General features: G+C 52.3%; 1 protein-coding gene across 3 annotated transcripts in view; it reads left to right on the forward strand.

Annotated features, from left to right (window-relative positions):
* SIDT1 (SID1 transmembrane family member 1) overlaps positions 1-15,955 on the forward strand; it is a 129,639-nt gene that overhangs the window by 10,748 nt on the left and 102,936 nt on the right. For 2 of the 3 annotated variants that reach the window (XM_073577038.1, XM_073577039.1), the window contains exon 2: positions 1,123-1,429. In XM_073577038.1, coding sequence (XP_073433139.1) covers positions 1,238-1,429 — 192 coding nt within the window. In that variant the 5' untranslated portion in view covers positions 1,123-1,237. Of the gene's footprint in view, positions 1-1,122; positions 1,430-15,955 lie in introns of those variants that run through there. The other variant, XM_073577040.1, reaches the window with a different exon arrangement.

A 15,955-nucleotide genomic window follows, 5' to 3' on the forward strand; every position in this document is an offset into this window, starting at 1 on the left:
ACTGTATGGATGATGATGTGGTGATGTGCACACTGTATGGATGATGATGTGGTGATGTGTACACTGTATGGATGATGATGTGGTGATGTGCCCACTGTGTGGATGATGATGTGGTGATGTGCACACTGTGTGGATGATGATGTGGTGATGTGCCCACTGTATGGATGATGATGTGCACACTGTGTGGATGATGATGTGGTGATGTGCACACTGTGTGGATGATGATGTGGTGATGTGCCCACTGTATGGATGATGATGTGGTGATGTGCACACTGTGTGGATGATGATGTGGTGATGTGCACACTGTGTGGATGATGATGTGGTGATGTGCACACTGTGTGGATGATGATGTGGTGATGTGCACACTGTGTGGATGATGATGTGGTGATGTGCACACTGTATGGATGATGATGTGGTGATGTGCACACTGTGTGGATGATGATGTGGTGATGTGCACACTGTGTGGATGATGATGTGGTGATGTGCACACTGTATGGATGATGATGTGGTGATGTGCCCACTGTGTGGATGATGATGTGGTGATGTGCACACTGTGTGGATGATGATGTGGTGATGTGCACACTGTGTGGATGATGATGTGGTGATGTGCACACTGTGTGGATGATGATGTGGTGATGTGCCCACTGTATGGATGATGATGTGGTGATGTGCACACTGTGTGGATGATGATGTGGTGATGTGCACACTGTGTGGATGATGATGTGGTGATGTGCACACTGTGTGGATGATGATGTGGTGATGTGCACACTGTATGGATGATGATGTGGTGATGTGCACACTGTGTGGATGATGATGTGGTGATGTGCACACTGTGTGGATGATGATGTGGTGATGTGCACACTGTATGGATGATGATGTGGTGATGTGCACACTGTATGGATGATGATGTGGTGATGTGCACACTGTATGGATGATGATGTGGTGATGTGTACACTGTGTGGATGATGATGTGGTGATGTGCACACTGTATGTATGATGATGTGGTGATGTGCACACTGTATGTATGATGATGTGATGATGTGCCCACTGTGTGTGATATTTGGGATGATGTATGATGGAGCCATAGACACCGCACTGATACATTTCCCCCCTGTTTTGCAGACATGTTATGATCCGGAGCGGCTGCGACCAGATATTTATTAGTATTGGACTGTTCCACTCCATGGAGAGGCGCCGCCATCTGCTGTGACGACAGTGTGGGTCAGGCCTCCTCAGGATGATGGGGGTTGTAGTGTCGCCCGTCTCCTGCCCGGGGTTCCTCATCTTTATAACATTGGCGCAGTTCGCCAGTGGAGTCAGCCGGCCGACAGACATTAAACCGGCGCAGATCGGCAAGTTTTACTCTGGACATGTTGACAGGGACATTGAGGAGGTCTACGCCTTCAATTACACCAGCAAGCCGGGCAAGGTAGGCAGCCATCATCTATGGGGGGCGTCATGGCACATTCGCCAGTCACCTCCAGAGCTGCAGCCATAATTCTGCAGGTGGCAGATACCATCGATCAGATATTGGTGAGAGCAGAGGCCTCTGGCAGAACGGTGAGTGCAGCTCTGGCTGTAAATGGAGAAGAGGTGGCGGCTCAGGATCAGTGAGGATCTCCATTCATTGTGTCAGTCTTCACTGCAGCGCTTGTGTTCTTGTGCCTGTACTGTAGTCTGCGCTGACACTGACCGCTCAGTACAAGGCAGCGTCATCTACCGCACGGGGTGATATCTAACTGCGCATCGCCATGCCGTCAGCTTCATTGTATCTACATATTTCTTCAACTGCAGCACAAAGTATTTCAGGAGAGGCATGTGCTAAGCATGTGGGTCAGTGTCCGCTGCCTTCATGTAATGTCAGTGAGGGCAGGGCTGCGGGGAAACGATGACATGTAGGGGGGGGTCAAGGACTGGTAAGAGCAGGAGATCAGCAGCACAGAGTAATTCAGGCGAGGCATGTGCTAAGCTTGTGGGTCAGTGTCCGGTCTCTTCATGTGATGTCAGTGAGGACAGGGCTGCGGGGAAATGGTGACATGTAGGGGGAGGTCAAGGACTGGTAAGAGCAGGAGATCAGCAGCACAGAGTACTTCAGGCGAGGCATGTGCTAAGCGTGTGGGTCAGTGTTCTGTCCCTTCATGTGATGTCAGTGAGGACAGGGCTGCGGGGAAACGGTGACATGTAGGAGGAGGTCAAGGACTAGTAAGAGCAGGAGATCAGCAGCACAGAGTACTTCAGGCGAGGCATGTGCTAAGCTTGTGGGTCAGTGTCCGGTCTCTTCATGTGATGTCGGTGAGGACAGGGCTGCGGGGAAATGGTGACATGTAGGGGGAGGTCAAGGACTGGAAAGAGCCGGAGACCAGCAGCACAGAGTATTTCAGGCGAGGCATGTGCTAAGCGTGTGGGTCAGTGTTCCGTCCCTTCATGTGATGTCAGTGAGGACAGGGCTGCGGGGAAACGGTGACATGTAGGGGGAGGTCAAGGACTGGTAAGAGCAGGAGATCAGCAGCACAGAGTACTTCAGGCGAGGCATGTGCTAAGCTTGTGGGTCAGTGTCCGGTCTCTTCATGTGATGTCAGTGAGGACAGGGCTGCGGGGAAATGGTGATATGTAGGGGGAGGTCAAGGACTGGAAAGAGCCGGAGACCAGCAGCACAGAGTATTTCAGGCGAGGCATGTGCTAAGCGTGTGGGTCAGTGTCCGGTCCCTTCATGTGATGTCAGTGAGGACAGGGCTGCGGAGAAACGGTGACATGTAGGGGGAGGTCAAGGACTGGAAAGAGCAGGAGACCAGCAGCACAGAGTATTTCAGGATAGAAGTGTATACAGTATGTGGCGGATCACAGACAGAAAGTTACATAGCGGGTAAGGTAGGATCTGCCAGCAGCACAGAGCATTTCAGGAGAGGAGTGTACTTGTCTTAGGGAAGGTCACAGATTGAGAGCTTCTTAGTGGAAGAAGACGCGTATACCAGCAGTAAAAGGTATTAAAAGGTAACTTCAAATCCCAGAGAGAGAGAAGGGTCTGGGAGTATAAACTGGTGACAACCGGTGACACACTCAGTGCAGGAATGAATGTGTCACATGGATTTATGTCTTTCTACATCAACTAAAGAATTTGCTCCTCAGACCTTGTGGGGGCATCACAACACAGAACCAGACCCCAATCACAGGACAATAAAACTTTCACACTTCTTATCTATAACCTGTTCCAATATTCCTCTCCCATACTGATACAGGAAAGATATATATCTTTGTACCGTGTTAGCCAGTAGATAGAAAAATATTTAGATCTGAGAGTCCTCAGTGGTTGATACCTTTTAATGGCTAACTGAAAAGATGGTAGCACATTGCAGCTTTTGAGACTACTCAGGTCTCTTCATCAGGCTAGACTAATACAAAATCTGAAGAGTCACATATTTATACACAACAGGACACAGGAATAACGCAATAGCTAAGACAAGTGACGGGAAGCAGAACTATCAGTATGGGACTGGGAATAACAGTGGTGGCCATAAATGTTGGAAGAGGTCATAGATAAGGAGTGTGAAAGTTTTATAGTCCTCTGATTGGGATCTGGTTCTGTGTTGTGTGATGCCCCCCACAAGGTCTGAGGAGCACATTCCTTAGTTGATGTAGAAAGACATAAATCCATGCAACACATTCATCCCTGCACTCAGTGTGTCACCAGTTTATACTCCCAGACCCTCCTCTCTCTCTGAGATGTGAAGTTACCTTTTAATACCAGTAATTTCATATCCATGATGCTATGACCAGGCATACAAAAGTGTTTTGCCACAGGTAGATCTATTCTTTTATCTTTTATTGTGCGGTGGTGAGAATTCATCCTTGTTTTCAGTTTTTGCCCGGTCTCCCCCACATACAGACCCCCAGCTGGACATTTAGTACAAATAATTAAGTACACCCCATTAGATGTGATGCAGCGGAGAGTACCTGGGATCCTGTACTGATAGTTCTGCTTCACATCACTTGTCTTATCTATTGCATTATTTCTGTGCTGTCTTGTGTATAAATATGTAATTCTTCAGATTTTGTAGAATTTTCTGCCTGATGAAGAGACCTGAGTAGTCTCGAAAGCTGCGACTTGTCACCATCTTTTCAGTTCGCCATTAAAAGGTATCAACCACTGAGGACCCTCAGATCTAAATACTTTTCCAGCAGCACAGAGTAATTCAGCAGAGGGACGTCAGAGTCTTGTAGGCGGCCAGAGGCTAGAAGATGCTGTTTCTAACCCAAGCACACAGTATTTCAGGGAAGCGATAAGCCCCCTCAGCACAGAGTATTTCAGGGAAGCGGTAAGCCCCGGCAGCACAGAGTATTTCAGGGAAGCGGTAAGCCCAGGCAGCACAGAGTATTTCAGGGAAGCGGTAAGCCGCCGGCAGCACAGAGTATTTCAGGAAAGTGGTAACCCCCAGCAGCACAGAGTATTTCAGGGAAGCGGTAAGCCGCCGGCAGCACAGAGTATTTCAGGAAAGCGGTGAGCCCCGGCAGCACAGAGTATTTCAGGAAAGCGGTAAGCCGCCGGCAGCACAGAGTATTTCAGGGAAGCGGTGAGCCACCGGCAGCACAGAGTATTTCAGGGAAGCGATAAGCCCCCTCAGCACAGAGTATTTCAGGGAAGCGGTAAGCCCCCTCAGCACAGAGTATTTCAGGGAAGCGGTAAGCCCCCTCAGCACAGAGTATTTCAGGGAAGCGGTAAGCCCCGGCAGCACAGAGTATTTCAGGGAAGCGGTAAGCCGCCGGCAGCACAGAGTATTTCAGGAAAGTGGTAACCCCCAGCAGCACAGAGTATTTCAGGGAAGCGGTAAGCCGCCGGCAGCACAGAGTATTTCAGGGAAGCGGTGAGCCCCTGGCAGCACAGAGTATTTCAGGAAAGCGGTAAGCCCCGGCAGCACAGAGTATTTCAGGAAAGCGGTGAGCCACCGGCAGCACAGAGTATTTCAGGGAAGCAGTGAGCCCCGGCAGCACAGAGTATTTCAGGGAAGCGGTGAGCCCCTGGCAGCACAGAGTATTTCAGGAAAGCGGTAAGCCGCCGGCAGCACAGAGTATTTCAGGGAAGCGGTGAGCCACCGGCAGCACAGAGTATTTCAGGGAAGCAGTGAGCCCCGGCAGCACAGAGTATTTCAGGGAAGCGGTGAGCCCCTGGCAGCACAGAGTATTTCAGGAAAGCGGTAAGCCGCCGGCAGCACAGAGTATTTCAGGAAAGCGGTAAGCCGCCGGCAGCACAGAGTATTTCAGGAAAGCGGTAAGCCGCCGGCAGCACAGAGTATTTCAGGAAAGCGGTGAGCCCCGGCAGCACAGAGTATTTCAGGGAAGCGGTAAGCCGCCGGCAGCACAGAGTATTTCAGGAAAGCGGTAAGCCCTGGCAGCACAGAGTATTTCAGGAAAGCGGTAAGCCCCGGCAGCACAGAGTATTTCAGGAAAGCGGTAAGCCCCGGCAGCACAGAGTATTTCAGGAAAGCGGTAAGCCGCCGGCAGCACAGAGTATTTCAGGAAAGCGGTGAGCCCCTGGCAGCACAGAGTATTTCAGGAAAGCGATGAGCCCCTGGCAGCACAGAGTATTTCAGGAAAGCGGTAAGCCGCCGGCAGCACAGAGTATTTCAGGAAAGCGGTAAGCCGCCGGCAGCACAGAGTATTTCAGGAAAGCGGTAAGCCCCAGCAGCACAGAGTATTTCAGGAAAGCGGTAAGCCGCCGGCAGCACAGAGTATTTCAGGAAAGAGGTGAGCCCCTGACAGCACAGAGTATTTCAGGAAAGCGGTAAGCCCCGGCAGCACAGAGTATTTCAGGAAAGCGGTAAGCCCTGGCAGCACAGAGTATTTCAGGAAAGCGGTGAGCCCCTGGCAGCACAGAGTATTTCAGGAAAGCGGTGAGCCCCTGGCAGCACAGAGTATTTCAGGGAAGCGGTGAGCCCCTGGCAGCACAGAGTATTTCAGGAAAGCGGTGAGCCCCTGGCAGCACAGAGTATTTCAGGAAAGCGGTGAGCCCCTGGCAGCATAGAGTATTTCAGGAAAGCGGTAAGCCGCCGGCAGCACAGAGTATTTCAGGAAAGCGGTGAGCCCCTGGCAGCACAGAGTATTTCAGGAAAGCGATGAGCCCCTGGCAGCACAGAGTATTTCAGGAAAGCGGTGAGCCCCTGGCAGCACAGAGTATTTCAGGAAAGCGGTAAGCCGCCGGCAGCACAGAGTATTTCAGGAAAGCGGTAAGCCGCCGGCAGCACAGAGTATTTCAGGAAAGCGGTAAGCCCCGGCAGCACAGAGTATTTCAGGAAAGCGGTAAGCCGCCGGCAGCACAGAGTATTTCAGGAAAGAGGTGAGCCCCTGGCAGCACAGAGTATTTCAGGAAAGCGGTAAGCCCCGGCAGCACAGAGTATTTCAGGAAAGCGGTAAGCCCTGGCAGCACAGAGTATTTCAGGAAAGCGGTAACCCCCTGGCAGCACAGAGTATTTCAGGAAAGCGGTAAGCCGCCGGCAGCACAGAGTATTTCAGGAAAGCGGTAAGCCGCCGGCAGCACAGAGTATTTCAGGAAAGCGGTGAGCCCCTGGCAGCACAGAGTATTTCAGGAAAGCGGTGAGCCCCTGGCAGCACAGAGTATTTCAGGAAAGCGGTAAGCCCTGGCAGCACAGAGTATTTCAGGAAAGCGGTAAGCCCCTGGCAGCACAGAGTATTTCAGGAAAGCGGTGAGCCCCTGGCAGCACAGAGTATTTCAGGAAAGCGGTGAGCCCCTGGCAGCACAGAGTATTTCAGGAAAGCGGTAAGCCGCCGGCAGCACAGAGTATTTCAGGAAAGTGGTGAGCCCCTGGCAGCACAGAGTATTTCAGGAAAGCGGTAAGCCCCGGCAGCACAGAGTATTTCAGGAAAGCGGTAAGCCGCCGGCAGCACAGAGTATTTCAGGAAAGCGGTAAGCCGCCGGCAGCACAGAGTATTTCAGGAAAGCGGTAAGCCCCGGCAGCACAGAGTATTTCAGGAAAGCGGTAAGCCCCGGCAGCACAGAGTATTTTAAGAAAGCGGTAAGCCCCGGCAGCACAGAGTATTTCAGGAAAGTGGTGAGCCCCGGCAGCACAGAGTATTTCAGGAAAACGGTAAGCCACCGGCAGCACAGAGTATTTCAGGAAAGCGGTAAGCCCCGGCAGCACAGAGTATTTCAGGAAAGCGATAAGCCCCGGCAGCACAGAGTATTTCAGGAAAGCGGTAAGCCACCGGCAGCACAGAGTATTTCAGGAAAGCGGTAAGCCCCGGCAGCACAGAGTATTTCAGGAAAGCGGTGAGCCCCTGGCAGCACAGAGTATTTCAGGAAAGCGGTAAGCCACCGGCAGCACAGAGTATTTCAGGAAAGCGGTAAGCCACTGGCAGCACAGAGTATTTCAGGAAAGCGGTAAGCCCCGGCAGCACAGAGTATTTCAGGAAAGCGGTAATCCCCGGCAGCACAGAGTATTTCAGGAAAGCGGTAAGCCCCGGCAGCACAGAGTATTTCAGGAAAGCGGTAAGCCCCGGCAGCACAGAGTATTTCAGGAAAGCGGTAAGCCCCGGCAGCACAGAGTATTTCAGGAAAGCGGTAAGCCACCGGCAGCACAGAGTATTTCAGGAAAGCGGTGAGCCCCGGCAGCACAGAGTATTTCAGGAAAGCGGTGAGCCCCAGCAGCACAGAGTATTTCAGGAAAGCGGTAATCCCCGGCAGCACAGAGTATTTCAGGAAAGCGGTAAGCCCCGGCAGCACAGAGTATTTCAGGAAAGCGGTAAGCCCCGGCAGCACAGAGTATTTCAGGAAAGCGGTAAGCCCCGGCAGCACAGAGTATTTCAGGAAAGCGGTAAGCCACCGGCAGCACAGAGTATTTCAGGAAAGCGGTGAGCCCCGGCAGCACAGAGTATTTCAGGAAAGCGGTAACCCCCAGCAGCACAGAGTATTTCAGGAAAGCGGTAAGCCCCGGCAGCACAGAGTATTTCAGGAAAGCAGTAACCCCCAGCAGCACAGAGTATTTCAGGAAAGCGGTAAGCCCCGGCAGCACAGAGTATTTCAGGAAAGCGGTAAGCCCCTGGCAGCACAGAGTATTTCAGGAAAGCGGTGAGCCCCTGGCAGCACAGAGTATTTCAGGAAAGCGGTAAGCCGCCGGCAGCACAGAGTATTTCAGGAAAGCGGTGAGCCCCTGGCAGCACAGAGTATTTCAGGAAAGCGGTGAGCCCCGGCAGCACAGAGTATTTCAGGAAAGCGGTAAGCCGCCGGCAGCACAGAGTATTTCAGGAAAGCGGTGAGCCCCTGGCAGCACAGAGTATTTCAGGAAAGCGGTAAGCCCCGGCAGCACAGAGTATTTCAGGAAAGCGGTAAGCCGCCGGCAGCACAGAGTATTTCAGGAAAGCGGTAAGCCGCCGGCAGCACAGAGTATTTCAGGAAAGCGGTAAGCCCCGGCAGCACAGAGTATTTCAGGAAAGCGGTAAGCCCCGGCAGCACAGAGTATTTTAAGAAAGCAGTAAGCCCCGGCAGCACAGAGTATTTCAGGAAAGTGGTGAGCCCCGGCAGCACAGAGTATTTCAGGAAAACGGTAAGCCACCGGCAGCACAGAGTATTTCAGGAAAGCGGTAAGCCCCGGCAGCACAGAGTATTTCAGGAAAGCGGTAAGCCACCGGCAGCACAGAGTATTTCAGGAAAGCGGTAACCCCCAGCAGCACAGAGTATTTCAGGAAAGCGGTAAGCCACCGGCAGCACAGAGTATTTCAGGAAAGCGGTAAGCCCCGGCAGCACAGAGTATTTCAGGAAAGCGATAAGCCCCGGCAGCACAGAGTATTTCAGGAAAGCGGTAACCCCCAGCAGCACAGAGTATTTCAGGAAAGCGGTAATCCCCGGCAGCACAGAGTATTTCAGGAAAGCGGTAAGCCCCGGCAGCACAGAGTATTTCAGGAAAGCGGTAAGCCCCGGCAGCACAGAGTATTTCAGGAAAGCGGTAAGCCCCGGCAGCACAGAGTATTTCAGGAAAGCGGTAAGCCCCGGCAGCACAGAGTATTTCAGGAAAGCGGTAAGCCCCGGCAGCACAGAGTATTTCAGGAAAGCGGTAAGCCACCGGCAGCACAGAGTATTTCAGGAAAGCGGTGAGCCCCGGCAGCACAGAGTATTTCAGGAAAGCGGTAACCCCCAGCAGCACAGAGTATTTCAGGAAAGCGGTAAGCCCCGGCAGCACAGAGTATTTCAGGAAAGCAGTAACCCCCAGCAGCACAGAGTATTTCAGGAAAGCGGTAAGCCGCCGGCAGCACAGAGTATTTCAGGAAAGCGGTAAGCCCCGGCAGCACAGAGTATTTCAGGAAAGCGGTAAGCCCCGGCAGCACAGAGTATTTCAGGAAAGCGGTAAGCCCCGGCAGCACAGAGTATTTCAGGAAAGCGGTAAGCCCCGGCAGCACAGAGTATTTCAGGAAAGTGGTAAGCCGCCGGCAGCACAGAGTATTTCAGGAAAGCGGTAAGCCGCCGGCAGCACAGAGTATTTCAGGAAAGCGGTAAGCCCCGGCAGCACAGAGTATTTCAGGAAAGCGGTAAGCCCCGGCAGCACAGAGTATTTTAAGAAAGCGGTAAGCCCCGGCAGCACAGAGTATTTCAGGAAAGCGGTAAGCCACCGGCAGCACAGAGTATTTCAGGAAAGCGGTGAGCCCCGGCAGCACAGAGTATTTCAGGAAAGCGGTAACCCCCAGCAGCACAGAGTATTTCAGGAAAGCGGTAAGCCCCGGCAGCACAGAGTATTTCAGGAAAGCAGTAACCCCCAGCAGCACAGAGTATTTCAGGAAAGCGGTAAGCCGCCGGCAGCACAGAGTATTTCAGGAAAGCGGTAAGCCCCGGCAGCACAGAGTATTTCAGGAAAGCGGTAAGCCGCCGGCAGCACAGAGTATTTCAGGAAAGCGGTAAGCCGCCGGCAGCACAGAGTATTTCAGGAAAGCGGTAAGCCGCCGGCAGCACAGAGTATTTCAGGAAAGCGGTAAGCCCCGGCAGCACAGAGTATTTCAGGAAAGCGGTAAGCCCCGGCAGCACAGAGTATTTTAAGAAAGCGGTAAGCCCCGGCAGCACAGAGTATTTCAGGAAAGCGGTAAGCCGCCGGCAGCACAGAGTATTTCAGGAAAGCGGTAAGCCGCCGGCAGCACAGAGTATTTCAGGAAAGCGGTAAGCCCCGGCAGCACAGAGTATTTCAGGAAAGCGGTAAGCCCCGGCAGCACAGAGTATTTTAAGAAAGCGGTAAGCCCCGGCAGCACAGAGTATTTCAGGAAAGTGGTGAGCCCCGGCAGCACAGAGTATTTCAGGAAAACGGTAAGCCACCGGCAGCACAGAGTATTTCAGGAAAGCGGTAAGCCGCCGGCAGCACAGAGTATTTCAGGAAAGCGGTAAGCCCTGGCAGCACAGAGTATTTCAGGAAAGCGATAAGCCCCGGCAGCACAGAGTATTTCAGGAAAGCGGTAAGCCACCGGCAGCACAGAGTATTTCAGGAAAGTGGTAAGCCCCGGCAGCACAGAGTATTTCAGGAAAGCGGTAATCCCCGGCAGCACAGAGTATTTCAGGAAAGCGGTAAGCCCCGGCAGCACAGAGTATTTCAGGAAAGCGGTAAGCCCCGGCAGCACAGAGTATTTCAGGAAAGCGGTAAGCCCCGGCAGCACAGAGTATTTCAGGAAAGCGGTAAGCCACCGGCAGCACAGAGTATTTCAGGAAAGCGGTGAGCCCCGGCAGCACAGAGTATTTCAGGAAAGCGGTGAGCCCCTGGCAGCACAGAGTATTTCAGGAAAGCGGTAACCCCCAGCAGCACAGAGTATTTCAGGAAAGCGATAAGCCCCGGCAGCACAGAGTATTTCAGGAAAGCAGTAACCCCCAGCAGCACAGAGTATTTCAGGAAAGCGGTAAGCCGCCGGCAGCACAGAGTATTTCAGGAAAGCGGTAAGCCCCGGCAGCACAGAGTATTTCAGGAAAGTGGTGAGCCACCGGCAGCACAGAGTATTTCAGGAAAGCGGTAATCCCCGGCAGCACAGAGTATTTCAGGAAAGCGGTAAGCCACCGGCAGCACAGAGTATTTCAGGAAAGCGGTAATCCCCGGCAGCACAGAGTATTTCAGGAAAGCGGTAAGCCCCGGCAGCACAGAGTATTTCAGGAAAGCGGTAAGCCCCGGCAGCACAGAGTATTTCAGGAAAGCGGTAAGCCCCGGCAGCACAGAGTATTTCAGGAAAGCGGTAAGCCCCGGCAGCACAGAGTATTTCAGGAAAGCGGTAAGCCCTGGCAGCACAGAGTATTTCAGGAAAGCGGTAAGCCCCGGCAGCACAGAGTATTTCAGGAAAGCGGTAAGCCGCCGGCAGCACAGAGTATTTCAGGAAAGCGGTAAGCCACCGGCAGCACAGAGTATTTCAGGAAAGCGGTAATCCCCGGCAGCACAGAGTATTTCAGGAAAGCGGTAAGCCCCGGCAGCACAGAGTATTTCAGGAAAGCGGTAAGCCCCGGCAGCACAGAGTATTTCAGGAAAGCGGTAAGCCCCGGCAGCACAGAGTATTTCAGGAAAGCGGTAAGCCCTGGCAGCACAGAGTATTTCAGGAAAGCGGTAAGCCCCGGCAGCACAGAGTATTTCAGGAAAGCGGTAAGCCCCGGCAGCACAGAGTATTTCAGGAAAGCGGTAAGCCCCGGCAGCACAGAGTATTTCAGGAAAGCGGTAATCCCCGGCAGCACAGAGTATTTCAGGAAAGCGGTAATCCCCGGCAGCACAGAGTATTTCAGGAAAGCGGTAATCCCCGGCAGCACAGAGTATTTCAGGGAAGCGATAAGCCCCGGCAGCACAGAGTATTTCAGGAAAGCGGTAAGCCCCGGCAGCACAGAGTATTTCAGGAAAGAGGTAATCCCCGGCAGCACAGAGTATTTCAGGAAAGCGGTAAGCCGCCGGCAGCACAGAGTATTTCAGGAAAGCGGTAAGCCCCGGCAGCACAGAGTATTTCAGGAAAGCGGTAATCCCCGGCAGCACAGAGTATTTCAGGGAAGCGGTAAGCCGCCGGCAGCACAGAGTATTTCAGGGAAGCGATAAGCCCCGGCAGCACAGAGTATTTCAGGAAAGCGGTAAGCCGCCGGCAGCACAGAGTATTTCAGGAAAGCGGTAAGCCCCGGCAGCACAGAGTATTTCAGGAAAGCGGTAAGCCCCGGCAGCACAGAGTATTTCAGGGAAGCGGTAAGCCGCCGGCAGCACAGAGTATTTCAGGAAAGCGGTAAGCCGCCGGCAGCACAGAGTATTTCAGGAAAGCGGTAAGCCGCCGGCAGCACAGAGTATTTCAGGAAAGCGGTAAGCCCCGGCAGCACAGAGTATTTCAGGAAAGCGGTAAGCCCCGGCAGCACAGAGTATTTCAGGAAAGCGGTAAGCCGCCGGCAGCACAGAGTATTTCAGGAAAGCGGTAAGCCCCGGCAGCACAGAGTATTTCAGGAAAGCGGTAAGCCCCGGCAGCACAGAGTATTTCAGGAAAGCGGTAAGCCCCGGCAGCACAGAGTATTTCAGGAAAGCGGTAAGCCGCCGGCAGCACAGAGTATTTCAGGAAAGCGGTAAGCCCCGGCAGCACAGAGTATTTCAGGAAAGCGGTAAGCCGCCGGCAGCACAGAGTATTTCAGGAAAGCGGTGAGCCCCGGCAGCACAGAGTATTTCAGGAAAGCGGTGAGCCCCGGCAGCACAGAGTATTTCAGGAAAGCGGTAATCCCCGGCAGCACAGAGTATTTCAGGAAAGCGGTAAGCCGCCGGCAGCACAGAGTATTTCAGGAAAGCGGTAAGCCCCGGCAGCACAGAGTATTTCAGGAAAGCGGTAAGCCCCGGCAGCACAGAGTATTTCAGGAAAGCGGTAAGCCCCGGCAGCACAGAGTATTTCAGGAAAGCGGTAAGCCCCGGCAGCACAGAGTATTTCAGGGCTGTGTTCATTTTATGGCCAGTCACAGGCTTAAAGTTATGTAGTGGAAGGAGAATTGTCTTCCAGCAGCACAGAGTATTTCAGGGAAGGAGCGAGCTGGTCTTTGGAGAGGTTATCGACTGGGAGTTACATAGTGGAAGGAGCAGAGTCCCCAGCGGCGCAGAGGATTTCAGGAGAGGAGTGTGCCCCATTTCAGACAGCATCCGATAGGTGCGGATGTCAGAGGTTTAGCCTCCACCTATGTCAGAAGCGGTGGTCCTCCAGCCCTGAGCCCTCCTGGTGTACTAAATACCCCAGAGCTGCACTCAATATTCTGCTGATGCAGTCACTGTGTACATACATTACATTACTGATCCTGAGTTACATCCTGTATTATACTCCAGAGCTGCACTCACTATTCTGCTGATGCAGTCACTGTGTACATACATTACATTACTGATCCTGAGTTACATCCTGTATTATACCCCAGAGCTGCACTCAATATTCTGCTGATGCAGTCACTGTGTACATACATTACATTACTGATCCTGAGTTACATCCTGTATTATACCCCAGAGCTGCACTCAATATTCTGCTGATGCAGTCACTGTGTACATACATTACATTACTGATCCTGAGTTTCATCCTGTATTATACCCCAGAGCTGCACTCACTATTCTGCTGGTGCAGTCACTGTGTACATACATTACATTACTGATCCTGAGTTACATCCTGTATTATACCCCAGAGCTGCACTCAATATTCTGCTGATGCAGTCACTGTGTACATACATTACATTACTGATCCTGAGTTACATCCTGTATTATACCCCAGAGCTGCACTCACTATTCTGCTGGTGCAGTCACTGTGTACATACATTACATTACTGATCCTGAGTTACATCCTGTATTATACCCCAGAGCTGCACTCACTATTCTGCTGGTGCAGTCACTGTGTACATACATTACATTACTGATCCTGAGTTACATCCTGTATTATACTCCAGAGCTGCACTCACTATTCTGCTGGAGCAGTCACTGTGTACATACATTACATTACTGATCCTGAGTTACATCCTGTATTATACCCCAGAGCTGCACTCACTATTCTGCTGGTGCAGTCACTGTGTACATACATTACATTACTGATCCTGAGTTACATCCTGTATTATACCCCAGAGCTGCACTCACTATTCTGCTGGTGGAATCACTGTACAAAGGCTCTTCCAAGAACGCAAGTCACCAGCACAAGCTGTGACGAGACACTGAACAAGCAGGGCATCCTGGGAGACGGTCGCTGAAATATGAGCGGATTACAGCACGCGTTATATAATGGATATTTCAGCCTTCAGTGATGGGGGAGGAATCCAGCAGAAAAGCAGCAAAAATGTAAAGTGTGAAGCTGGCAGCCCGGGACTGTAATGGAGGGTGCAATGTCGTGCGCCCAGCCGGGCAGATACAATGGCAGGGAACTGGGCAAGACCTGGGGATACAGAGCAGCAGCTCTCAATGCCAAGCAGCAGGTGCAAAAGCTCAAACAGTTAAAGACGACTGTAGGATAAGAAATAGAGAGCAATCGCTTAGATCTAATACAGCGCGTCGAATGCATGAAATCAGCGTCATTAGGGGGCACACAGGCCCGTCATTAGGGGGCACACCGCCAGTCATAAGGGGGCACACCGCCAGTCATTAGGGGGCACACCGCCAGTCATTAGGGGGCACACAGGCCCGTCATTAGGGGGCACACCGGCCCGTCATTAGGGGGCACACCGCCAGTCATTAGGGGGCACACCGCCAGTCATTAGGGGGCACACAGGCCCGTCATTAGGGGGCACACCGGCCCGTCATTAGGGGGCACACCGCCAGTCATTAGGGGGCACACCGCCAGTCATTAGGGGGCACACAGGCCCGGCATTAGGGGGCACACAGGCCCGTCATAAGGGGGCACACAGGCCCGTCATTAGGGGGCACACAGGCCCGGCATTAGGGGGCACACCGGCCCGTCATTAGGGGGCACACCGGCCCGTCATAAGGGGGCACACTGGCCCGTCATTAGGGGGCACACAGGCCCGTCATTATGGGGCACACCGCCAGTCATTAGGGGGCACACAGGCCCGTCATTGGGGGGCACACCGCTAGTCATTAGGAGGCACACAGGCCCGTCATTAGGGGGCACATGGGCCCATCAGGCCATTTGGGGGCACACAGGCCCGTTATTAGGGGGCAAACAGGCCCGTCATTAGGGGGCACACAGGCCAGTCATTAGGGGGCACACCGCCAGTCATTAGGGGGCACACCGCCAGTCATTAGGGGGCACACAGGCCCATCATTTGGGGGCACACCGGCCCGTCATTTCGGGGCACACCGCCAGTCATTTCGGGGCACACCGGCCCGTGAAGTCTTTATAAAACTGTTGTCCCAGCAGTAAGTGCGGCCTGACGTGTAATAACGCAGGACTCTTCTGCTGGGTGGAGTAGTCGCCAGAGTCGCCATCACTCACATTCCTTCCTTGTGGCTTAAAGTGACAGTCACCAAGATAAGAGATACGCTGATGTCCCAGAGAGGCTTCTACCTGTACATCTAAGGGGCCCGTATTACGTATGCAGCTCTCTGACAAATCCCATTCACTCCAGGTATATAAAGTCTGCCGAGGATTGTAGGCAATCAGTCAAATCAAACACAATTTAAAAAAATAAATAAAAAGTTCTACATTGTTATATATATTTTATTACTTTTTACCCCAACATTATTCGTCATCCTAACCCTAACCCTGACCCTAATTAGGGTTAAAAAAATGTGTAAAAATAAAAAAAGCAGCTCTTTGTAACGAATGAAGACAGTGTTGCACATGATTCAGTACTGTTTTCATTCATTAGCTGCTCATATTTTGCTAATATAACAGCTGGACATTTAGTACAAATAATTAAGTACACCCCATTAGATGTGATGCAGCGGAGAGTACCTGGGATCCTGTACTGATAGTTCTGCTTCACATCACTTGTCTTATCTATTGCATTATTTCTGTGCTGTCTTGTGTATAAATATGTGATTCTTCAGATTTTGTAGAATTTTCTGCC

Source organism: Dendrobates tinctorius, unplaced genomic scaffold (genome assembly GCF_039654945.1).
Source record: "Dendrobates tinctorius isolate UK_male_01 unplaced genomic scaffold, ASM3965494v1 ptg000054l, whole genome shotgun sequence".
In the NCBI taxonomy this organism is placed as follows: Eukaryota; Metazoa; Chordata; class Amphibia; order Anura; family Dendrobatidae; genus Dendrobates; species Dendrobates tinctorius.